Source organism: Etheostoma cragini, chromosome 8, assembly GCF_013103735.1.
Source record: "Etheostoma cragini isolate CJK2018 chromosome 8, CSU_Ecrag_1.0, whole genome shotgun sequence".
Taxonomy (NCBI): domain Eukaryota; kingdom Metazoa; phylum Chordata; class Actinopteri; order Perciformes; family Percidae; genus Etheostoma; species Etheostoma cragini.
In genome coordinates this window covers 26,214,500-26,231,876 of record NC_048414.1, presented here as the reverse complement: position 1 = coordinate 26,231,876, position 17,377 = coordinate 26,214,500, and the positions used below count along the sequence as shown (strand labels likewise).

The window sequence follows — 17,377 nt, the reverse complement described above, 5'->3', positions numbered from 1 at the left end:
TAGAGGTTGTTAATCCATTCAACCTTCAGGTCTGAACAACTGTGTCAAACATGGCCTCTTGTTGATTTCCATTTTTGAGCAAATTGATCATGGAGCATTTAGCAAGTGGAAAGTGGAAACACAGCGGTCTAATTGTTATCGAACCCATCTCTAACTAACTCATTGTGTCCTCTAAATGATTCGTTTGAAATCATTCAATTGCAATGGAAAATGTTTAAGCCATGTGACGCCACAATTTCATCTCTCAGAACATCAGCTAAAAGAAAAATTAAGTTAAAAAGATGAAATGTTGATTAAAACCATTAAGTGTAATGCAATTAAATATGTAATATTCTCACACTCAATTTTAAAAGATATTAAAGGTGCATTATCTAACACTAAACTTAAAATAGTTACTGTAGGTGTGGCCGGGTTAGCTCAGTTCGTAGAGCAGGCACACATTCATAGAGGTTTACGCCTCAACGCAGCGGGCCTGGGTTTGACTTCAACCTGCTGCATGTCTCTTTCATGTCTTTATCTGTCATGTGGAAATAAAGGCCTAAAAATGCCAGCATAATATTCTTTAAAATAGTTACTCCAGTACAAATTCAAAATACTGGAGATAGTTTTCTCATCCGCCCACTCCTCCCCAGACTCAAAGCTGAAACCACAGCATCCACAACAACGTTGCTACACACTTGTCATAGCCAGACATTACTTCCCAGCACAGCGGAGTAGCTAACGATAGCGGCTGTAGCTAACGGTAGCGGCTGGCTATCTTGACACAAAAGCACATGCTCAAGCAGAGTTCTGTACCAAACTGACAGAAACACTTTTTCGGCTTACAATTATAGCAAGGGCCGCTAAAAACACAACGACAGACAGACACATTTTCTCGGTTTAGAGCCAGCTACAGTAGGAACCGCTAAAACTAACACCACCTTGCCGTCCTCTCCACCCAACTGAACACACTTTATTGGCTTAGAATTACGGCAACAATCGCTAAACACACTGCAAACTCACGGCCACACTTCAATATCCGTGGCCCGCTTGCCTGGGCCTCCGGTAATGTTAGCAGTTAACAGGGTTAGCATGGCGGCGTTAGCCAGGAGTAGTCAGGGTCACTTGACTGGCTGTGTCTCAATTGTTTTTGGGAGTAACCAACTCGGGTACTCTAGCTGTATAATTCAATGTGAGTACACAAAAGTTGAAAAGACATAACATGCCCGTCCCTTGTAGCCGTGATAAATTAGCCTGAAGCTAATGCTTACCTGTTCAGGAGGAAATTAGCAAACTCTGGGTCCTTTTGGAATCTTAGGCAAGCAGTCTTCATCTTTTAAACCCGGGGTTTGTAACATCTCCTGTCACACTACTGTTAGAAACTTTTGGGGGGTCATTCAGATGGCCTGTTCGTTTGTTTGCTGCTTTAATGGCTGTTCCAGCGTTACAGCTTTACGTTTTTACAAGTATATCTGGCAACCCTTGACTCTGGCAAGTCAGTGACTTGTTTAGATTATTCTCTCAGTTACAAATTGTTCCCCAGATAGATCTGCAACATTATTTTTTAATGATGTCTTTCAGCCAGTGTTACACAACAAGATCATTATTAATGCAATATAAACAAAATTACATGTTACATTTGTTACGTTAGTAACAAATCCATAAAACAGTAAACTGATTTGTGAGTCTATTTAACCTACTGTAAAATTGCTGCTCATAGTTATTACTGCTGCATTTGCATTTAAAAATATCTGCAAACATCTAAACATTAACTTGACACTTTGGGGAAAAGGCTTCTTCACATTTTTCAGGGAGTATCAATCTTTTCATCCAACTCTCTGCAAGCAAATGTGTGAAGTGCATTTCCCAGATCTTTTCCTTAAAATTATGTAAACATGAAAAAATTTGAATCTAAAGTTTAAAGGATTTGTGAAAGTAAAAGTTAGCTGTACAGGCAGTGTAAAAGTTAAATATTGACTACTCCCTATACAGATTTTGTTGCGTGAAATGATGAGAAAAGCTGAATTTTTAACTGACTTCATTAGCCAACCTACTCTTCCGCTTCTCCACCCCCTCCCTCCTCTCTCCTCTCTCTCTCTCTCTCTCTCTCTCTCTCTCTATCCCATCATGCCCGTCTGTGTCCCCACCCGACCTCTGCAGCTGCTGCTGGATGCCAAAGCAAACGTGGAGGGGTCTCTACAGGACGGGATGGAGAACTACACAGAGACCCCGCTACAGCTGGCTGCTGCTGCAGGTATACAGAGACACTGCGTGACTCCCATCCTCTGCCTCCTGTCCAACTGTATTATAGAAAGCTGACAACACCAGTTGGTCATCTATAACCAGCTGATAACATCACCTTATTATCAACATGATCATGGGCTGAGTTATGACTTCAGAGGCATATTTATCCTGGAGGCTGGAAAAATAAAGACGAATATAGACATGCATGCAGAATGATGATTGAATGTTTTTATCACCTTCATTTTTCTGCCTTAATCCTATTGTCTGTGTGTGTGTGTGTGTGTGTTTGTGTGTGTGTGTGCAGGTAACTTTGAGCTAGTGAGTTTGCTGCTGGAGCGGGGGGCGGACCCAATGGTGGGAACCATGTATCGCAATGGCATCTCCACCGCGCCGCAGGGAGACATGAACTCCTACAGTCTGGCAGCAGCTCACGGACACAGGTGGGTTACACAGACACACACACACACACACACACACACACACACACACACGTACATTCATGTTCCATCATGATTAGACCCTTACAGAGTGAATAAACAAAAGATACACAAGTACGCTCTGTTTGTACTGTGTAACACAATCTCAACAGAGAATATCCATGATTTTGACACCCCATCGGTTGAACTGGTTTGTGTCATTAGATGTTAAATACTGTTGGACTAATTGCACTTATTGTGTGTTTTCTAAACTCTTTGTTTGAGATGATACAACACTAAGACTTAACTCAATACAACCAACTTCAATGTATGAAAATTAAGATTTCATAAAATACAGTTGGGTATCAATGGGCTGCACATTACAGCACTTCGACAACAATATTTCACCATTTTCATGAACTTCCTCAACCTTAGTCCTATTCACATTCATTGTGTTTGAGGTAATCTTTGTCCACCTGCCAAGACCAAAACAGTTCAACATGTTAGTTTTCTTCTTGTGTTAATAATTCATAAGCATGTATGCAGAATATGTTTTAGTAATACATTTTACAGAGCCTTTGCATGGTATGCTGACCTTCTTTGAACTTACTAAAAGACTCTATGTTATGCTAGCATTTTGTTGTAATTAGCTAACAACGTGGCAATAATACTGTGCCTTTATTCCCTATGATTGACAAAATACATTGCCTTTTCCTTGAAATGTCTTGCCGTTTGTGACATATTTATTTAGAAAAGCTGCTGTAAAACAGAGCATTGTTTAATATTTCCCTATGAGTTTTTGTTTGTTGGGCATTTCCCACCACACCTGGTACATGACATCATTGTATCTAACTCTATCTGGCAAACATACACCAGCTACACTGGGTCACTCACTGACCTTTTATTCGATTTTTACATAAGGACACAGATATGGTGACAGCTTTCCTAATGAGATGTATTCAAGTTGGTCCATCTTCAGGACCAAACTAATTGAAAATGTGTCTATAGTTGCACGATAGAAATAAAAAAACATAATCCAAACCTAATAGTTTTGTTGCAATGGAAACCCATTCTCGAGTCACTTAAACCTGTTAAACACCAATTAAAATAGAATGTCCATTATGCAAACCAACAATTCTTATATAGATATATATATATATGTGGGTGTGTATATATGTATATGTGCCTATCTGTATAAAATTCAAAACTTTTTACCTAAGGATTTTGGATTTATTTTGTTCATATGCACTAAGCATTTGTTTATCAAACCTTACTTGTTAATTAAAACTGAGTTACATGCAGCAATAGCAATTAAGGCTGTGAAACCATTAATTTCAGATTCCCATGGTCTATCATAACTCAGTGACAGTCATATCACTTTTCATTATTAATATGTATAATAATCCAAATGCACCTGTTTGCCACATGTGGTGATAGTGGCCGGAGATTAATGCAATAACAAGCAACTAAATAGAGCATTTAATATATACCTACCAATCAAATTTCATTTCTTTTGTTTTTGTGCTTTTGTTCTTCTAGAAATGTGTTTCGTAAGCTGCTGTCCCATACAGAGAAAGGGAAAGGGGACGTCTTATCCCTGGAAGAGATTCTGGCAGAGGGTTCGGAGCTGGAATGTAGAAGTCCGTCTCAGATGGACCTGATCCGAACCGGGAAGGCCAAACTTAAAGCCTTGAAAGAAGCCATGTATCACAGTGCAGAACATGGTCACGTGGACATCACCATAGATATCCGGAGCCTCGGTTAGTTTCTGTGAACACTCTCTAAAACATGCCTATGCATGTTCCATAGAATCACATTCTGTATGCAACATGTGTACATTCTTTTCACTATGTGTGTGCGTGTGTGTATTAAATGATTCATGCGTGTATATCTGTGTAATGATTTCCCAGGGGTTCCATGGACTTTGCACACTTGGATGGAGTCTCTGCGCACATGTTTCCATCAGCACCGCCGACCTCTGATCCAGGGTCTTCTGAAAGAGTTCAGCTGCATCGAGGAAGAGGAGTACACCGAGGAGCTCATCACGCTTGGCCTGCCTCTCATGTTCCAGATCCTCAGAGCCAGCAAGGTACTGGACTGTCTGTGTCCCCTGTTAAATCCCTGTGGATTCACTTGTGTGAGGTGCCACTTTATATACAATATGTCTTTGTTCCTCCAAGCCTTCTATGTTTTCAAACAAATCTGCTCCGCTCCCTGATCTCTCTTTTTGTATGATTGCAATGAGGTAGCCAGGTCATCACCTTCACAAAGACTGAGGCCTAATCAATATCAATAACTTAAGATGATAACGACTTATGACAGGCCTCCTCGCTCCTCTCTGTTGCTGCTCATTAGATCAGGACCCTGTCTCATTACTTAAGCTCATGATCTTCATGGTAGGCCATATTAGATTTTAAACATCACATCATAGTCCTGTCTGTCACTTCTGTTTGTTTTGCCTTCCTTGCATTTACGTAGTACTGTACTGCTCTGCCAGCGGGCTGAGTTGTGCTGTCATTGCTGAAATCACAAAAAATACTGCAGTGAGTGCAGTGTAAAATACACAAGCAGAACTGCAGACAAGTATACATGTGCAATCCGATACCAACAGTATTTCTCTGTGTATCCCTCAAACACACACATCTCGCGCGCACACACACACACTCACACACACGCCTATCCTGGCCTTCAGAGGATTGCTGCAGTGTCAGTCCTTGTCTCTGTCTTTTAGGATGTATGTATGGTGGAAACAATGACCCCCATCTCTATGAGGGCCTCAGGGACCCCTGGCACTGTGTGCTCCATTATGAGGGCCTAAGAAATCATGGGAAGGGGTAGCTCATCTTTCATTGTCTGCTGCCCTCAGCTCACTGAACCCTACCTTCAACAATTTACTGTACTTATACAGTTAGTTTAATCTATCTATCCATCTCATGTTTTCACACATTGTGTCTGGCGAGTGAATGTGGGGGAAATTGCAGAAATGCACATTTGTCCCAGGTAGCTGTTTGTTGGCGTCATGCTTCAGTAAGAACAAGCATCCTGACAGCACACGTGGGGCTTATAGCGTCGCGCACAGCTGCTGCAGGTGAATGGCGCCGCCCCCTCCTTCTCCCTTTTAGCACCGCACACACACTAGAGGAACAATGGTGTAAACTTAAGAGGATCTCACTTGCCTGTCTCTCTCTTTCTCACACTCCTACAGTAGCTCGGCCTGTCATGGTGTTTACCATTACAGTAATCTCTGAAGGACTGAGGGTGTAAGAAATAAGCCTGATATTTATCTGATCTCCTTTCAAAGGTGTGAGATAGCCACAAAAATGCAAGGCTTACATAGATACAAGGCTGCAGAAGTTAAAACGCTCACTGATAATTGTGTAGGGGAGGTTTGTGTAGGAGAGGAGCCCTAAAATAAGTACCTGAGTTATTACGTAACATGACCTCTTGGATGTTGGCTGAGCACTGCCTGCCCAAGGAGCTCTCCTTAAACTCTGATGTTTTGTTCCTCTTGTCTGTGTTTTGTCAGAATGAGGTGATTAGCCAGCAGCTGGCTGCGATCTTCACACAGTGTTATGGTCCTTACCCAATCCCTAAACTGGCAGAGATCAAGAGGAAGCAGACGGCACGCCTGGGTGAGGGCCGGTCTATTTAATATTGTCAATGTAATATCTAAAAAACAATTTAAATACAGCATTATGGCAGCACAAGCACTTTCATTCAGCTGTTACATACATGGAAATGCATAATGCGGTAAAATGCCAACTGCACATAACACCATCTAGTGTTCAAAGACTGGAATAGAAAAAAGTAGCTGAAATGTGTCTAGAAAAGAGATCTTCAACAGGGGTCCTCAGAGTTACTGCAGGGGACACACCAAATTATATTTAGTTTTTTGACAGTTTTTCATTACAGAAAAATACTTTCCCACACACTGTCCAACATGGGGAAAATTTTTTTAATAGGCACATTCCATGTGTGTGATATATATTTTCTTGATAATCAGAAAAACATCAAAATGTTCTGGCATTTCAGATCCTCAATTCCTGAACAATAAAGAGATGTCAGATGTGACCTTTTTGGTGGAAGGGAAGCCTTTTTACGCCCACAAAGTCCTGCTCTTCACAGCTTCCAGCAGGTACACTCACTTTACCATTTAAATGCTTTGAAATGCACAGTACAGTACATTAATATGTATGTATAGTCATTTTAAATACTTAAACATTGCATTCTGCTGTACATTATATGGTGACTCCATGAACTCTCTGAATTGTGTAAATATACCGTATATTCTAATATGTATACATACAGCAATGACAACTTTTGACATGCTGTTAACATCTGACATCAGAACTGTACATTTCTTCCTTCTGATCCATAAAGTTATAGATTGTAATGTAACATTAATGATAACCAATCCTCAATGACACATCACTCAAATATGTTGAAGACATAATGTTCTCAGAGAAAACTTATTAAAACTATTTGCTTTAAGCTACTGTATATTGTTAAGATGTATTTCCATTCACAGAGTGTGAAAGAAACACCAAAGTTTGGGTTACACCAACGCTTATCCTTCCAGTTTATATTTCCTCGTTTTCTTTCTGTCAAGGTTTAAATCTCTACTAGCAAACAGACCTTGCGGAGAAAACACGTGCATTGAAATCAGCAATGTCAAATATCACATCTTTCAGGTAATGTAAACGAGGGGCACTTTTGAATTATGCTGGAACCACACTTTCATACTCATAATTCATTCATCCTTGTATGAAAGCTGCAATATGTGTCTTCTCTTTCCAGCTGGTGATGCAGTATCTCTACTGTGGAGGGACAGAAGCTCTGCACATCAGGAACACTGACATTATGGAGGTTAGGTTGTTATTACAGCTTTCATTGCAACTACTTAAGGTCACATATGGATATTGCACTGTTCGCATTTTACAGTAATGTCTATGATAGAATACAAAACAGGTTGTAACTTTTTTTCCAGCTTCTGTCTGCAGCCAAGTTTTTCCAGTTGGAGGCACTGCAGAGGCACTGTGAGATTATCTGCACCAAGAACATTAACACTGAAACATGTGTGGAGATCTACAACCACACCAAGGTGCAACAATAGAATAGAATGAATACATGCAATCTAATAATACTACTGGACTGTGCAGAAAAGAAGCTATGCTTCATAGCAATTCCAGGTGTTTCGAATAGAAAATATCCACTAAATGGAACTACTGTTGTTACTATATTAAAGCTATAGTGCGTAATTTCTGTGTCCCCCATGAGGAATTCTAAATAAGAACAATTCTGTCAGGGCATCCACATGAGTGATCGGGCTGCACCTCTACCACTCAGTTGCTACACTGAGGTTTAAAAAAACACGAATTCTTTTGAAGAGGTCCTCTCCCCCGTACTCCCTCCCAACGCCCAGCATGTGGCTCCAAGCCTTTCTGTGGGCCTCCAGGCCTCTCAGGCTCCTCCACAGGCTCCTCCACAGGCCCCAAAATGATGCACTGACCTGTGCTAACACCCTCCACCACCCGCATACGCCCTCCCAACGCCCAGCATGTGGCTCCAAGTCTGGCTGTGGGCCTCCAGGCCTCTCAGGCTCCTCCAAAGGCCCCAAAATGATGCACTGACCTGTGCTAACACCCTCCACCACCCCCATACGCCCTCCCAACGCCCAGCATGTGGCTCCAAGTCTGGCTGGTGAGCTCCAGGACACCCAGCCTCCCACACTCCTGACTCTAACCCCAACCCCAACCCTCCGGGCCCGCCAGCCTCACACACCACTCCTCCTCTCGATTTTTCTGCATCACAAATTTCTAAACACAGCCATGCTGAGAAATATTGAGAGGGTTTTGTGGAGCCGATACCCTTATTTATCTTTAAATCACCTCATTTGGCAATGACTTGAATGTTTTAATCATTATTATAAAAAAAGTTACGCACTAAAGCTTTAAGTTTGAGACAGACATTTGATCTGTAATTTCTTTAAAATGTGTTTTCAGTGATAAACAACCAGGTTTTTTTCAACAGTTTCTCGGTGCTCCAGACTTGGCATCCTACATAGAAAGCTACTTCCTCAAGAACATGTTAATCCTGATTGAGTTGGAGCCATTCAAACAGCTGCTGTACGATGTGCCTCCAGATAGCCCTGGCTGTGACATCCTGCAGGACCTGGAGAAAACCCTGGCCATCCGAATCCAGTCCATCCACCTGTCCTCCTCCAAGGGATCCATCGTCTGATCTCCCGACCTGAACACAGAAACACGACATGACTCAGACGTGACAATGTATTGAGATGAAAAGGCTTGGGGACTGTCCAGTTACGATCTCTGTGAAGCTCATCAGGTTCTAATGTGTCTTGATATCCTAGCACAGATGGTCTGTCAGTCTGTCTACCATTTTGATATTGGTCAGCTGTGAATTACCGCGACATACAATGACTGTCACAAGATAGCTGTATTATGACACAATTTGCCAATAACATCACATCACTGTAACAATGTCCTTCGGCACTTTCTCATCAAGTAGTACGGTCTGCTTGTTACATGTTGAACCAAATGATCAGGTGGGATTAAGGAAATTTAGAAGAAGAGTAGCAACAAACTGCAACAGTTAGAGCATACAGAATTACAATGTGTTGAGACTATGGACTATCAGGGTATCCCTTTCTGGCTTTGTGAGGAAGAACTGTGGCCTCATGCTGTGATTATTTGCTTAAACATATGGACCTGCACAGTGTAATTCATTTGTATATTTGTTGGTCATTCTACATTATCTGTGCTAATTACTCTTTAAAGCCAAACAAGAAAAACAACGGGCAAGAACCTGTAATGTAACTGATGCAAAAGAGGGATTTTCACTACGTAACTTTGGTTAACTGGCTGGGAAAGACCTTCTTCCACTATACTGTGTAAATATTGTTCATAAAACACAGAGCTATTGATAATGTAAGTTAATGTATATATATACACAGTATATATATATACTGTATATATATATATGTATGTTTGTATATATTTATCCAAAGATTTTTTCTCATGTGTCTTACTGTTCAATATTGCTGTAAAAAGAACAAGCTCATCTTCAAAATATCTGTGTTTAAATGTTGCATGTCAGAGGGATTACTGTGTCTTCTGTTTTTCTGTTTGAGGATTACATTGAGGAGCTGCTTTCACACTGTTTTGGCTGAAAAAGAGACAAGTATAATTCCTACTTCAGCATGGGTCACTAAATGTGTAACAGTCACATGGTGTCGTCATTTCATGTGTAAGAGGCTCCAGGCTTGGTTAGTCCTGAACCTGAGCTGTTCTCTAGGGATTGTGAAACCAAAATACTTGTACATGTGTGACTTCATATAGCTTTCCTGTATAAAGATTATAATAATAATATATTTACTTTCTAATGCACTTTATATTTACGCAAATCCCAAAGTGCTACATGATAAAACAGTTAAGTGCTAAAAAATAAAAACACACGGAGAGCATGAAAATGAAAATAAAATAAACAAAAACACTAAGAAAAAGTTTAAGGGTTCAATCAAAAGCTCTTCTAAAAAGGTGGGTTTTAATGCCACGTTTAAAAGCATCCACAGTCTGTGGTGTCCTCAGTTGGTCAGGGAGAGCATTCACAGTCTGTGGTGTCCTCAGGTGGTCAGGGCGAGCATCCACAGTCTGTGGTCTCCTCCGTCTGGGAGCACCTGAACAGAAAGCCCCAATCTCCAATTGTATGGAGCTTTGTCCTGGAAAGTTTCAGGAGATACGCTGAGGCAGATCGGAGGGTACGTGAGGTTTGTGGGGAGAGGAGTTCCTTGAGGTAGGTGGGGCTTAACTATGGATGCACTGGTGGCCAAGGAGGGAGCCCTTGTACTCAATCCTGAGTGAAACAGGAAGCCAGTGGATTGATTTGAGGATGGGGGTGATGTGGCCTTGTTTGCGCACCCTTGACAGGATCCTAGCAGTGCTGTACTGCATGTCCTGCAACTTCTGAAGGCTTTTTTCAGTGATCCTGGTGAGGAGAACATTGCAGTAGTCCAGCCTGGAGGAGACAAATGCGTGGACAAGCTTTTCCGCGACTGCAGGAGTGAGTGTGGGACGAGTTTGGCTATGTTCCTGAGATGGAAGGAGGAGGTCTTGCATGATCTTTGATGTGAGCCTCAAAGATCAGATGAGAGTCTATAACACCCAGGTTAGTGGCTGATGTTGATAGTGGAATATTTTGGCCAGAGAAGGGGTTTGAGTTTTAAAAAGCTATAAACAATGTTTTTAAAAGAATGTATTTCTGTTTATGTATGCTGCAGCCAGGTTTGGAAAATATTTATTCTATTTCTCATTCTTTGTCTCTGTGAAGAGGTCAAGACCGATCATATTGTCTCTCACCTTCCCTCTATCTTCCTCGGTCTCTAAAGAATTGATTGGTGGTCATATCTATCATTTAGCACACATGAGGCAGCTTATTGTTCCCACAGGAAAGGTAATTGCTATCCTAGCCTTTGGAAGCCTCCCCTGCTGGGCCAGACTTGATTGGAACAAAGAATGTTCCTAAAGGGCAGTTTTTCCTCGCCACTGTCGCACTGTTGCTTGCTTTGGAGGAAACTACTAGAACTGTTGGGTCCTTGTAAATTCTGGAGTGTGGTCTAGACCTACTCTTTCTGTAAAGTGACTCGAGATAATTCTTGTTATGAATTGATACTATAAATAAAATTGAATTGAATTGAATGTATATTCAGGTAGTTAGAAAATAAGTGACACAAAGGTAAGGTAGGCTCTTATGAGCGGGTTTGGCCTCAAGACACATGGATTGAGAAATAACACCTTTCTTTTGAAGACTTTGACCAATAAGAAGAGTTTTCACTTGAGGAACTGCCCTCTACTCTGGATATTACCAGAGTGACACACTGAATTAGTGTGGTCTCACCCTGAGTTGTAATGAATCTGGTTTAACAGGAGGATTGCTTTACAGAGTAGCCTGAAAAGTTGAAACATGGCTTTAACAGCTTAAAAAATATTTCAAATGTAGTTCAATTAGACATTTAAGCCTATTTCTTTATAGATTTGCCTGAAAAAGAGTTAAAATTTGGCTTAAAATAACAGCCTCAAATTAATTTCAAACATAGCGTTAATTGGACATTTCAGGTATTTAAGCCCTTAATTTTAAAATCCTACATCAGAATTGTCTGATATTCCCCAATTGACACACTGGAGGTATTTCTTTCCACTCTGGAATGAAAAATGGAGTGAATCCGGCTAAACAGGAGTATTCCTTTTTAGAGTAGCCTGAAATTTTGTTAAAATATATGGCTTAAAAAAAGGCTGGCCTTTTGAGCTATCTTAAGCAATCAAACAATGATAAATAGCTAAAACTTTTTTAAAAATGATTTCCATCTTCTGTTTTGGTTTGTAATGAGAAAAGTTTATTATTTTATGGCTTTCACAAATTTTAGTATGACCTGGCACTTAAATGGAATTCTTTGTTAATGTTTGTAATCAAACAATTATACATCAGGTAGTGACAGTGACAAAGCAGTAGGGTAATACAGGAAATGCCCAGGGGTTTGTATGCTTTAACATTAGCATAGCTGTGTGCACAATCCGGGACTTGTACAGACATTTTGGCCGGCAGGGGCTCAAGGGACAAAAAAAGGCCCAATGAATAATTAATTAATTGAACATTTAATACATTAACAAAACTCTGACTACCTTACCAATTTCTTATTTGTTACACGTTGTTTAATCAATTTAATACATACTCAACAAAATCACTTCACACGGAGAGTTTTTAGTATTCACCAGGTTAATCACAAACAGTAAAGGAAACTCTGTCACAATGTGTATGTTTTGCATACCATACTATCTTCTACTGAGATCACAGTCACCAAATGGATCAGTATTTTGATTCTAACAAAGACTGACAGCTCCAAATACATTAGTTTAACTGATTATATCCACCCTTCAAGTTTATTAAAAATTTCACTTTATTCACTTTAACATTAATATGCATTCCCCAGTTGCTAGAAATGGCAATAGGTGTAAATTGAGCCCTGGGTATCCTGCTCTGCCTTTGTGAAAATGAAAACTCAGATGGACCGATCTGGAATCTTGCACCATATGAGGTCATGGCTTTCAAACGAGCAAAGTGGCAGATGGTCAAGGCCACACAGACTCATTGTTTGACTGGCTCATTGTGGGACTGGCACTATTGGCTGTAATTCTTCACCAAGGCTGAATTTCGGAAATGAGACTTCAGATATGGATTAGGGGACCACTAAGGTCTATATAAAAGAGGCTTTAGATACAGTATTAGGGGACCACTGAGGTCTAAATAAAAGAGACTTCAGATACAGTATTAGGGGACCACTAAGGTCTATATAAAAGAGACTTCAGATATGGTATTAGGGGACAACTGAGGTCTATATAAAAGCATCCATAGAGCACCATGTCATGGGACGTTTAACTGCCTGAAAAAGAGTAACAATTTTAAAAATGTAAACGTAGCTTTACTTTTAAGCTCCTAATTTTACAATCCTATATCAGAATGCTCCGATATTACCTGAGAGACACACTAGATATGTGATGTCTCACCCAGACTTGGAATGAAGCTGGTTTAACAGAAGGAAGCCGTTTTACAGTAGCCTGAAAAAGAGTAAAATATGGCTTTAACAGCCTGAAAAAAGATGTCAAAAATAGCTTTAATAAACTTTGAATGAAGCTGGCTTAACAGTAGGATGGTCCGATATTACCTGAGTGACACACTGGATATGTGTTTTTCTCGGTCAGACTTAGACTGAATCTGGCTAAACAGTAGGATTCCTTTTTAGAGTAGCTTGAAAAAGAGTAAAATATGGTTTTAACAGCCTGATAAAAATGTTTCAAGCCCTTAATTTAAGAATACTACATCTGAATGCTCCAGTATTACTTAAAACATCCACTGGATGTGTGATGTCTCACCCAGATGTGGAATGAATCTGGCTTAACAGTACGATTTCTTTTAAAGTAGCCTGAAAAAGAATGAAATATGTCTTTAAAAGCCTAAAAAGTTTTTAATATAGCTTTAATTAGACATTTAAACCTTTAATTTTGAAATCCTACATCAGAATGGTCTGATTTTACCTGAGTGACACAATGGATATATTTTGTCTCGGCCAGACTTACAATAAAGCTGGCTTAACATCAGGATTCCATTTTAAAGTAGCCTGAAAAAGAGTAAAATATGGCTTTACCAGCCTGTTAAAGATTTCAAATATGGCTTTAGACATTCAAGCCTTTTAATTTTGAAATCCTTCATCAGAATGGTCCGATATTACCTGAGTGACACACTGGATATGTGATGTCTCACCCAGACTTTACAGGCTTAACAGTAGGATTCCATTTTAGAGTAGCCTGAAAAATAGTAAAATATAGCTTTAAAGGCCTGAAAAAATGTCAATAAAGCAATACTTTTAAGCCCTAAATTTCAAATTCCTACATCAGAATGCACCGATAATACCTAAGAGATACACTGGATATGTTATGTCTCACAACGACTTAGAATGAAGCCAGCTTAACAGGTGGATTCCGTTTTACAGTAGCCTGAGTTAGAGTAAAATATGGCTTTAACAGCCTGTAAAAGATTTCAAATATAGCTTTAACTAGACATTTAGTCCCTTAATTTTAAAATCCTAAATCAGAAGGCTCCAATTTTACTTGAGACACACTGGATATGTTTTGTCTCGGCCAGACTTAGAATGAAGCAGGCTTAACAGGAGGATTTCTTTTAAGATTAGCCTTAAAATTAGTAAATTATGATTTCAACAGCCTGAAAAAATTTAAATATAGCTTTAATTTTAAGCCCTTAATTTTAAAATCCTACTACAGAATGCTCCGATATTACCTGAGAGATACACTGGATGTGGGATTTCTCATGCAGACTTGGAATAAGGCTGGCTTAACAGGAGAATTCCGTTTTACAGTAGCCTCAAAAAGAGTAAAATATGGCTTTACCAGCCTGTTAAAGATTTCAATATGGCTTTAATCAGACATTTAAGCCTTTAATTTTAAAATCCTACATCAGAAATGTCTGATATTACCTGAGTGACACTCTGGATATATTTTGTCTCGGTCAGACTTGGAATGAAGCTGGCATAACGTCAGGAATTTCTTTTTAGAGTAGCCTGGAAAAAAGAAAAATATGCCTTTAAAAGCCTGAAAAAAATTTAATTATACCATTTATTAGACATTCTAGGCTTTAATTTTCAAATCCTACATCAGAATGGTCCTAAATTAACTAAGTGACCCAATGGATATGTAGTTTCTAACCCATAGTTGGAATGAACCTGGTATAACAGTAGGAATATATTTTAGAGTGGCATGAAGGATAGTTAAATATGCCTTTTACAGCCTAAAAAAACATCAATATAGCTCTACTTTTAAGCCCTCAATTTTAAAACCGTACACCAGAATGCTCTGAAATTGCCTGAGAGACACATTGGATAGGTGCTGTTTCCCTCAGACTTGGAATGAAGCTGGCATAACGTCATGATTCCTTTTTAGAGTAGCTCTAAAAATAGTAAATTATGCCTTTAAAAGCCTGAAAAAGATTTAAACCGCAATATAGCTCTACTTTAAGCCGTTAATTTTAAAACCGTACATGAGAATGCTCTGAAATTACGTGAGAGTCACACTGGATGGGGGATGTCTCCCTCAGGCTTGAAATGAAGCTGGCATAACTTCAGGATTAATTTTTAGAGTAGCCTGAAACATAGTAAAAGATGCCTTTAAAAGCCTGAAACAGATGTAAACAGCAATATAGCTCTACTTTTAAGCCCTTAGTTTTAGAAATGTACATCAGAAGGCTTTGAAATTACCCGAGAGACACACTGGATAGGGGATGTCTAACTCAGGCTTGAAATGAAGCTGGCATAACGTCAGGATTCCTTTTTGGGTAGCCTGAAATATAGTAAAATATGCCTATAACAGCATGTAAAAAATGTAAAGGTCAATATAGCTCTACTTTTAAGCCCTTCATTTTAAAACCGTACATCAGAATGCTCTAAAATTATCTTAGAGACACACTGGATATGTGATGTCTTCCTCACACTTGGAATGAAGCTGGCTTAATGTCAGGATTCCTTTTTAGAGTAGCGTGAAAAATAGTAAAATATGCCTTTAAAAGCCTGAAACAGATGTAAACAGCAATATAGCTCTACTTTTAAGACTTCAATTTTAAAACCGTACATCAGAATGCTCTGAAACTCACCAAGAGACACACTGGATAGGGGATGTCCCCCTCACCCTTGGAATGAAGCTGGCTTAAAATCAGGATTCCTTTTTAGAGTAGCCCTAAAAATAGTAAATTATGCCTTTAAAAGCCTGAAAAAGATTTAAACCGCAATATAGCTCTACTTTAAGCCCTTAATTTTAAAACCGTACATGAGAATGCTCTGAAATTACCTGAGAGTCACACTGGATAGGTGATGTCTCCCTCAGGCTTGGAATGAAGCTGGCTTAACGTCAGGATTGCTTTTTAGAGTAGCCTGAAAAAGAGAAAAATATGCCTTTAAAAGCCTGAAAAAGATTTAAACCGCAATATACCTCTACTTTTAAGCCCTTAATTTTAAAACCTTACATCAGAATGCTCTGAAATTACCTGAGAGACACACTGGATAGGGGATGTCTCCCTCAGGCTTAAAATGAAGCTGGCATAACTTCAGGATTCATTTTTAGAGTACCCTGAAAAATAGTAAAAGATGCCTTTAAAAGCCTGAAACAGATATAAACAGCAATAAAGCTCTACTTTTAAGCCCTTAGTTTTAAAAATGTACATCAGAATGATCTGAAATTACCCGAGAGACACACTGGATAGGGGATGTCTCCCTCAGGCTTGAAATGAAGCTGGCATAACTTCAGGATTCCTTTTTAGAGTAGCATGAAAAAGAGACAAATATGCATTTAACAGCCTGAAAAAATTTCAATATAGATTTACTCTTAAGGTCAATATAGCTTGACTTTTAAGGCCTTAATTTTAAAACCGTACATCAGAATGCTCTGAAATTACCTGAGAGACACGCTGGATAGGTGATGTCTTCCCCAGACTTATAATGAAGCTGGCTTAACATCAAGATTCCTTTTTAGAGTAGCCTGAAAAAGAGAAAACAACCCTGGAACAAACGGCACTTCGTGGGTTGAAGCATGAACATGAACCCATGTTCATGGAGACACCGAAAACACCGAAACACCTCCTCCAGGTGACGCAGGTGACTCCTGAAATCGGGAGAGAACACAACCACATCATCCAAGTAAATCAGCAGAAAGTCATTTACCAAGTTACCTAAACAACGTTGCATCAATCGTTGAAAGGTTGCAGGGGCATTACACAATCCAAAGGGCATCCGGTTAAACTCATACAACCCGAACGGCGTGGTAAAGGCGTTTTTTTCTCTGTCCATTGGATGCATTTCGACCTGCCAATACCCGCTTGCTAGATCCAAGGTAGAATACCATCGGGCAGCCTTTAGTCCAGTCAACGCCTCCTCGATCCGGGGCAGAGGGTAGGCGTCTTTGTGGGTACACGCGTTGAGCCTCCTGTAATCCACACAGAACAGCCAACTCCCATCCTTTTTCTTCACCAGCACGATTGGAGCTGCCCAAGGACTTGCACTCTCTCTTACCACTCCACCCGTCAGCATGTTCTGCAGCAAAGTCCTCAATTCTGTGTAGAGACTAGGGGGAACAGTCCGGTACCGCTCACGACTGGGGGGAGCTGAA

General features: G+C 39.9%; 1 protein-coding gene across 2 annotated transcripts in view; it reads left to right on the top strand.

Moving 5' to 3' along the window:
• The window catches only part of btbd11b (BTB (POZ) domain containing 11b), a 77,868-nt gene extending 67,984 nt beyond the window's left edge, over positions 1 to 9,884 (top strand). For both annotated transcript variants that reach the window (XM_034878339.1, XM_034878338.1), the window contains 10 exons: positions 2,140 to 2,233; positions 2,528 to 2,663; positions 4,179 to 4,399; positions 4,550 to 4,728; positions 6,166 to 6,271; positions 6,672 to 6,774; positions 7,249 to 7,330; positions 7,437 to 7,505; positions 7,627 to 7,740; positions 8,670 to 9,884. In XM_034878339.1, the coding sequence (XP_034734230.1) occupies positions 2,140 to 2,233; positions 2,528 to 2,663; positions 4,179 to 4,399; positions 4,550 to 4,728; positions 6,166 to 6,271; positions 6,672 to 6,774; positions 7,249 to 7,330; positions 7,437 to 7,505; positions 7,627 to 7,740; positions 8,670 to 8,879 (1,314 nt within the window). In that variant the 3' untranslated portion in view covers positions 8,880 to 9,884. The remainder of the gene's footprint in view (positions 1 to 2,139; positions 2,234 to 2,527; positions 2,664 to 4,178; positions 4,400 to 4,549; positions 4,729 to 6,165; positions 6,272 to 6,671; positions 6,775 to 7,248; positions 7,331 to 7,436; positions 7,506 to 7,626; positions 7,741 to 8,669) is intronic.
• The last annotated feature ends 7,493 nt before the right edge of the window (positions 9,885 to 17,377 follow it).